Source organism: Hylobates moloch, unplaced genomic scaffold, assembly GCF_009828535.3.
Source record: "Hylobates moloch isolate HMO894 unplaced genomic scaffold, HMol_V3 SCAFFOLD_2388, whole genome shotgun sequence".
Classification (NCBI taxonomy): Eukaryota; Metazoa; Chordata; class Mammalia; order Primates; family Hylobatidae; genus Hylobates; species Hylobates moloch.
The window spans coordinates 1-8416 of NW_026654663.1; the positions used below are offsets into that span (position 1 = coordinate 1).

General features: G+C 36.1%; 1 protein-coding gene across 3 annotated transcripts; it reads left to right on the forward strand.

The window, feature by feature from the left end:
* The first annotated feature begins 6 nt into the window (after positions 1-6).
* Positions 7-8410, forward strand: LOC116464959 (dynamin-like 120 kDa protein, mitochondrial). 3 transcript variants are annotated; one of them, XR_009212329.1, is made up of 6 exons: positions 7-143; positions 2164-2316; positions 3955-4063; positions 4551-4630; positions 5664-5838; positions 7876-7940. XR_009212329.1 is itself a non-coding variant. In XM_032148188.1 (5 exons), the coding sequence occupies exons 1-5, from the start codon at positions 60-62 to the stop codon at positions 8092-8094; spliced, it is 645 nt and encodes a 214-aa protein (XP_032004079.1). In that variant the 5' UTR covers positions 7-59; the 3' UTR covers positions 8095-8410. The 3 variants fall into 3 exon arrangements, 2 of the variants coding, with proteins under 2 accessions (XP_032004079.1, XP_058291187.1); XM_032148188.1 differs by lacking the exon at positions 5664-5838 and having other exon boundaries at positions 7876-8410; XM_058435204.1 differs by lacking the exon at positions 5664-5838 and having other exon boundaries at positions 85-168; positions 7876-8410.
* The last annotated feature ends 6 nt before the right edge of the window (positions 8411-8416 follow it).

Below are 8416 nucleotides of genomic sequence, written 5' to 3' on the forward strand. Positions count from 1 at the left end.
TGTGGGAAAGAGTATCAACTCATGTGATTGAAAACATCTACCTTCCAGCTGCACAGACCATGAATTCAGGAACTTTTAATACCACAGTGGATATCAAGCTTAAACAGTGGACTGATAAACAGCTTCCTAATAAAGCAGTAGAGGTTAGGATATAATTTAATTAAATGGGTAAGAAGCATTATCTGAAGGGAGTAGGAGCTGTGAATTTTAGATTTTATTCCCATCACAGCCTCTATCTTTCTTTTGGGTCTTTATATCTCATTTATTCTTTATTCCTCGTCTCTGTTTTGGAACTAACCTTAATGTTGCTACCAGTTACTAAAGGTATGAAAATTTACTAATTAATTGGTATGGTGTTGGCCTGAGAGTATTCGTACTTCTTCCAAAGACAATATTTAACAAGCAAATTTTGCTTGAATGTGAAATATTTTGAACATTTTCTGTGGATTCTGTAGATTATAGAGATTCCATAAAGAAAATACTTAATAGATCAAGCATTTCATCTGAGCTCAGTTATACTTAAATTATCATTTTCTTAGTTAGGATCCTGACCGAAGATTAAACTAGGAATTATTTAAAAAAAAAAAAAAAAAAAAAAACTGCCTTAAAGAATCTGTTTCTGCTGCCATGTATCTTGGCTTTATCACTTAATAGCTGTATGATCCTTTACCTAGTTGCTTAATTTCCCTTTGTGTTTTTTCATCTATAAAATGGTGACAATAATGTTGCTTACCTCACAGGGTTGTTGTAAGGATTAAATAAGTAATTATATGTAAAATACTTAGACAATGCCCAGCCCATGGTAACTGCTCAGGAAATGGACCTGCTGTTACCATGGTCATCATCATCTGAATTGATCTGTCATGTACATCACCCCGTAAACAGTGATTGTCCAAGCTAAGAGTCTGTGTGTCCTGTGCTTCTCTGTGAGGTTGCTCACAAAATTGAAGTCAATGTTAAAAGTAATTTCGTGTTTCATACCTATCTTAAAGGCAGTGTCAGTTTCTAATTATTCAGATATGATTTCACCCCTTTCCTATCTTGCTCCAGTCTTGACTTCCTTACCTCTGTTCTCAATTTCTTCAAGCCCCTTCTAAGAACTCTAGCAGCCTCCCTGCCTAAGTTGCACATTGCTGAGCCCTGGCAGTTCTTGACACATTTACCCCTGAAGAAATTAGAGAGCTGCTGTTACCCCTTCAGTAGCTCTCATTGCTAGCACTAACATTTTTTTCTGCACCCTGTCCCATGATAGGATATTTTCACATCCTAAGGTTCAAGCAGTGGAAGTGGTTATGAAAGCATCAATTTTTCTTTCCACCGCTGCTTTCTGTCCCTCAGCACTAGGTGTCATGGAAAGAATATAGATCTGGTGAGAAGGTCAGGAAACATGGATCTTAATACTCGCCCCACCACTCACTCCATATTTTTGGACAGTCACTTTCTTTTTTAAAATGAGAGAGAGCTAAAATCCAGCATTAAAAAGCCTACTTAGTTATAAGCAGATTTTGTTCTTCATTACTTTTGACACTGTGCTTTTCCTTTCACCGTTCAGATCATTAGGAGTTAGCTATAATACAAAGCTGAATACTCTTCAGCTGTGTTTGAAAGTGTTGGTGCATTGCTTCATATCTTTGCTTAAAGACAAAGCTGTGAAGATGACTGAATCATTAAGACATGTAAAACTTTTTGCAGTGTGAAAGAAGCAGGCAAACTCATGTCTTAGAGGTTAAAATAAATAAATGAACTAACCTGGGTGGCAGGCTTAGAATACATACCTTATCTTGAAGAGACAGCCCTGTTCAGCTACAGTAGGTGGTGTCATGTAGGAATATGGGTATACCCTTCTCAGTTAGTTCAAGAGAAGCCTTAAATGCAGACTTTTATATGAAATCTCTCCATTTTTAAATATTGGCAAGCAATTTTAAAAATGAGAACCGCTATACATGTCTAGGAAAACATATCAGGAAGCCATATCTGTCCCCAGCAACCCGTGTGAGACCTCTACATCACAGTTTATATTTGCCTTTTTGTTAATGTAGTTTTCATGTATATTTTCTGATAAGCTGCTCACATCTGTTTGGCTTGAGCTCATGTGTTATTTTTCATGTTAACCATTAAAGTATGTAGTAATAATACAGCTTTTTTTCTTTCAAATAATTCTAGGTTGCTTGGGAGACCCTACAAGAAGAATTTTCCCGCTTCATGACAGAACCCAAAGGGAAAGAGCATGATGACATATTTGATAAACTTAAAGAGGCCGTTAAGGAAGAAAGTATTAAACGACACAAGTGGAATGACTTTGCGGAGGACAGCTTGGTATGTTGTTTGTATACTGGGGTATCAGCCTCATATTTTTATATAACTTCTCAAATTGATACTTTTTCATAGGAGACTTTTTATATGACTAAATTACATTCTGAATTAAAAATAATGAAGAAACAGATTTGTGATCTGTAATCTGCCCTTTAATATTTCTCTGCCCTTCTAAAATCACCTGTTGCTGTTTCTCTCATGGCTATCGTTTCAGAAAAAAGTAAAACTTTGCAGTAAACAGACTCCAATAAACTTCTACAAATTGTCATCTATTAGCCATTTTATGGGCCTGTCTGTAGATAGTTCACCCTCTGTGATAATGAAAGGAACTAAATGCGTTGGTTTTCAGTGGATTATAAAATGTTAGATGCCTAAAATCGTAACACCAGCTGCCATGTATTGAATGCTTACTATGTGCCAGGAACTCTGCTAGGTATTTTGCAAGCATTATTTGATTTAATTCTTAACCACTCCTATTATTGTCATTGACAGAGCTGGGATTCAAGCCCCTCTTTAATGGCAAAGCCTGGTTCCTGACACCACCTGATAAATCTTTTGTTATGTAGAATGCTCTCACTACCAAAATCAAATCTGTTAAGTGCCTGCTGTGCTCAGAGAGTTACTAGAGGTGTTGTTGAATTACAGGATTGAGCGATTTTCTGGGAAAATGCAGAGCTGGTTGTAATTATAATTTTATTTTAAAGAAGTGTTTGTCTTTATGGCCGGGCGTGGTGGCTCACACCTGGAATCCCAGCACTTTGGGAGGCCGAGGTGGGTGGATCACCTGAGGTCGGGAGTTCGAGACCAGCCTGACCAACATGGAGAAACCCCGTCTCTACTAAAAGTACAAAATTAACCGGGCATAGTGGTGCATGCCTGTAATCCCAGCTACTCGGGAGACTGAGGCAGGAGAATTGCTTGAACCCGGGAAGGGGAGGCTGCGGTGAGCCGAGATCATGCCATTGCACTCCAGCCTAGGCAACAAGAGCAAAACTCCGTTTCGAAAAAAAAAAAAAGAAAGAAAACCGTATTTATTCTTGTCAAATGCTGTATTAAGACTGGCTTACTGAGAAAATAGCTTCATTTTTATTCATTCAAAAATTATAAAATTTGGAAGCCAATTTTCAACTGTAATAAATAACCTTTATGATTGTATAGACTTTTTAAATGTCTACCTTATTACTTTTTTCATTGCTGTTAACACTGGGAATAATGGTTATTAATTTTTTTCTCCTCATTTTTGAAAAGGCTAACATATACGTCATATGGCAAAAAGGAGTGATGAACATGATCTGAATTATTAAGCCCTGAATTTTAGGTTTCTAGATGTTGCATTTCATGTAGTTAAATTTGTAATATTTTGTATAATGTAAATGTGTAATATTACCCACTCACCCCATATGGTTAGCTTGTTTAACTTGGGCCAGGAGAGAATCTCCACTCTTTATTTTTTAGATAGCAAGCTGACAAATAAGCAGGCAAGTAAAAGGAGCTTATGCATTTTTATAGGAAGGATATATTTTTATGCTGGTTTATATACATGGTTATTTTTCCATATTTACTAAGCTGTCAATTTGAATAAAACTACTAAAATGATGAGATGTAAAACAAGTTGGCTTTTTCTCTTCTTGTTATTTTTAGAGGGTTATTCAACACAATGCTTTGGAAGACCGATCCATATCTGATAAACAGCAGTGGGATGCAGCTATTTATTTTATGGAAGAGGCTCTGCAGGCTCGTCTCAAGGATAGTAAGTAGAGACATGGCTTATTGAGTTCTGCGTTCACAGTGGTGAAGGAGTCATCCAACCTTAGTGAACATTTGTAGAAATATATTGAACATTTCAAAGTCTTTGTCATTAATGCTATAGTCGAATATTATTTGTGGAATTTTTTTAGTCAACTGCTTTGTGGCTACTAAAACCGATGAATAAAATAGACACATGATGCTTATGTGCACTTATATTCTATAAAGCTATAATGCAGAATATTTTAGTGTGTTTGCCACTGTACTTATAGGAATTTTATAAGCAATTACACTTTTAGGTATCATAAACACATATATAATTAAACTCTTACACATGTGCCATATCAGTCATGTGGGTTTTTTCCTGTATTTCAACTGCCTTCATATTGATATAGCACTTTGAAATAGTTAAGAAAGCAAGACCATTACTAGTTATAATTTGTGTATGTGTAAGTGATAAAATTCTTGATAAATTAATTTTTTTTTTCTAGCTGAAAATGCAATTGAAAACATGGTGGGTCCAGACTGGAAAAAGAGGTGGTTATACTGGAAGAATCGGACCCAAGAACAGGTAAAAATAAGTCTCTAGTCTTATGATGATATAATTTTGTTCATTTTAATTCAGGCTTTAAAATATAACCTTTTTGTGGCTCTAGACCAGTCTCAGGAATTTTAAATGTTTTATATCATACTTTCTAAAATATAATGAATCTTTAGAATAAAGAATAAACTACATAAGAAAGTTTTTTTTAAGTGAAGTAGCCATGTTGTTAAAAGACAAGAGATGAAACATGCCCCTTTTTGAACATGATTGAACATGATTACTTTGTTCAATTCCCTGTTTGAAGTAAAAAGGAAGATTAAAGTTACAAACAGGCCAGGCATGGTGGCTCATTCCTGTAATCACCACCCTTTGGGAGGCCAAGTCAGAGGAATCGTTTGAGTTCAGGAGTTCGAGACCAGCCTGGCAACATAGCAAGACCTCCTGTTTACTAAAAGTCAAAAAAAATTAGCCAGGTGTGGTGGCACACACCTGTTATCCCAGCTACTAGTGAGGCTGACGTGGGAAGGATTGCTTCAGCCTGGGAGATCGAAGCTGCAGGGAAAAAAACTTGTGAATAGAAAAAAATGGTAAGGTTTTCAGAGGATGTACAATGAATATGATTGGCAGGAACAGATAACAATTTTTCTTGCCTTATTTTATTATCTTATCTATATCTACTATTAAAGTCCCTACCCCTCACCTCCACCCCTGTTCCTTTCTGATTTTTATAGCTTCTTTTCCTATCTAGCATTCAGTCTTATACCACTGTCTCGTTCCTTGTTCATTCCTTAAATGAAAGAATCTAAATAGAATATAGAATCTAACTACATAAATTAATGAAATAATGAAGATGAAAAAGATTTAGCATCCAATCCATTTTCTTTTCTTGTTTGCTTTGTTCCTTGAATTCATTTAGAGAAAGGAGATCAAGTAATGGAAAAATAGAGGAGACAGAGAATAAAAATTGACCAAATGAGAGGTCCCTATTTATTTATTTTATATTTTCATTTTCATTTTAAATACAGTTAATTGTATAATCTATATCCTATTTTTTTCCTAGTTTCCAACATTTCTTGTTTCATAAGTTCTCTATCAGATGTGAGTCTCAACTTTCCTCGAAATAATGAAGAGACAGTCTTCTTTTTCTCTGTGTTTTTTTGCTATTATTTTTTTGGTAATGACTTTTGTGAAAAATAAGCCATGAAGAGACTGAAGAGAAGCTGAGGAAGCAGTTAGTGACTGGGTCGTGTGTGTGTTCAGGGTGCATTGGTTATCTCTGCTCTACAGATGGGCTGAGAGAAGGAGGTCTGTCAGAAGAGAATTTCTAGAGATCCATCCAAAGTTTCTGACTTTGATAGAGGAAGATGCATTGATTAGAAAGAGCTGCTGTAAGGGAGATAAACTGCAAAAGAAAAATGGTATCTGGCCTTCAAGACTTAGTGATATTAGGCCTAAAGTCTCTAGAACAATCGGTGGCAGAACTTGCCTCAGCAACTGACTGTTGGTAAATGTGCTTTGGCCAAACACTCTGAAAGAAATGATTCCTGCTCGTAAGTTATTTTTGTCAGGAACTTAAACCCATAGGGGAATCCCTTCAAGAGAAACAAAGGAATTCGCCTTAAAGTCAGTGCAAAGGGTCTGTAAGCCTAGAAGAGGAATCTGGAAACCCTTTAGAGAAGAGCCTTCTCCCCGCAGGATTTCAGGGCAGCATGTGTGAGACCCAGGCTGACTGTAGAACAGAGGCCATAATTTGGAATATAGGAGGGAGGGGCATCTGAATCACCCGGGGAGGTGTTTATGTATATAGTTTTGTTTTTTCCTTCGAAAGCTAGCCTCATGTCAGACTACTGAGTCAAGCTCTCCTTCTCTGTCCTTTCTATCCCTCCCACTCCCAGTTGAAAACAAGTGTTTTCAACCTCATACCTGGAGGTTACAGTGAGACATAGATTCTAGAAGAGCTGGAGAATATCCCTAGGTCTCACATTGTAAGTTTACTTAGCTGAATGACAGGATTTGGCAGGAAAAGAAACAAAGATGAGAAATCCATTCTCTGAAAAGTATTTTGTGCTTTTGTGTTTCTTTTGTTTGTTTTCTAGGAAAATTCATCTCTTTGAAACATTCTCGCCCTGTTTAAGCCAAACTAATGGAAATTTTGGTCAGGATAGATCCAAGAGTAGTTCTCCCTTCTAATGGCCAAATGTGGTGACAGTCAAATGACGGGTAGAAACGGGGAAGTAAAACACGAGGCAGGATGAGCTTGGGAACACCATCACCAGGGATTTCCTTTCCATCTCAGACTGAATAGTACATGCTTAAGCAAACAGTGAACTTCCTCTTTATCAAATGCTCTTTTTTCTAAAGTGTTAGTTTTCAGAGAGTATTAATTAGTAGTTCCATTTACAAGTTAATTGTTTGCATTTATGTGTTAATCTTGTCTACCCAGATTTCATAGCTGTGATAGAGTTTGGGGCAGAAAAAAAAACCACTCAGTTTCATAGCTGTGGTAGATTTTCTATTCTAGTAATTTATTTAGGGTAATGATTGAATTTAAAGCTAGTTTCTTCTATCGTACAATTTTGAGTGGAGGTTTGAAAAATGACAAGATTAACACAGTATAAGAATCTTGTTATCAAACATAACTAGTGTATGTACGTTTTCTTCCTTTGGTAAAGAGATTATGAATAATTACAGAGAAGAGACTGGAAGTGAATTTAAGAAGGATAGATACCTCACAGGAGCAGTCTGAAGTACCATTTTTTATGAAAAAGCTTTTTAAAACTCAAACTATGCATTTTATATTTATTGGAAAAGAAACATGTCAACAGGTTTAAGTCCTTACAGTAATCTCGTTCTTAAGTATAGTTCTTACATATGAAGCATTTTAGAACATCAGCTCTTCCCATGCATTCAGGGTGCTTTTTCCTAGATTCAAATTATACCCTACGGTCAAGAAAGAAAGAAAATACATGGTAAGATTCCTGGTGCTGTAACTTCCACAGGAAAACATTTCAGCAAAAGTAAATACATAACAAGAGAGCTGAATCCCTGGGTTTTCTCCCCTCTCATAAGGCAAATTCTTCTGTGTTCATAGGCCATTTACCATATTCATAGGCCAGGGTGCTGTGTTCTTTCTTGTGTTTCTTTCTTGTTTGTTGCGATTAAGCTTATGTTATCTTTTATGCAATAGTAATATATTTATTAAAATTGAGACTGTTTTTCAAGCGCCAAATTATGAACCATCTAAACATAGTCCTTTTTTAAACATTTTAAAGTGTGTTCACAATGAAACCAAGAATGAATTGGAGAAGATGTTGAAATGTAATGAGGAGCACCCAGCTTATCTTGCAAGTGATGAAATAACCACAGTTCGGAAGAACCTTGAATCCCGAGGAGTAGAAGTAGATCCAAGCTTGGTAATAAATACTGCTGAGAAGCAGGAATCTGCTTCCTTAATATTTGTTTCTTGCAGTAAATGTTACTACATGTGTTAGTTAGATGTTTAAGTGCTTAGTTTGACTTCTGTCATGTGTACATCTGCTGACAGTAAAAGCTTAGTCATTTTGATTGCGTGAAGAGAAGGAATTTTATTCTCAGTATTGCTTTTTTAAGGGTAATGCTTTAATTTGTAAATGGAGAAATTTACTTTGGCAAGTTCAGTGGTCAAGTCAGTTCATGCAAAATGGGATGAAACCAACCTAGACCTTTGGCCCACGTCACACTGTTTCAGATTGCAAAATAGAATTTCTGTTTAAAAATGGCACATATATGTGTTTTTGTGTGTGGTTTACAGTCAAATGTAACTCAGTTAGATGT

Excerpts from the sequence above, each read along its gene's own strand:
- LOC116464959 (XM_032148188.1), top strand. The coding sequence starts at position 60 with ATGAATTCAGGAACTTTTAATACCACAGTGGATATCAAGCTTAAACAG. Across the intron at positions 2,317-3,954 it reads ACTTTGCGGAGGACAGCTTG|AGGGTTATTCAACACAATGC; the intron begins GTATGTTGTTTG and ends TGTTATTTTTAG. Across the intron at positions 4,064-4,550 it reads GCAGGCTCGTCTCAAGGATA|CTGAAAATGCAATTGAAAAC; the intron begins GTAAGTAGAGAC and ends TTTTTTTTCTAG.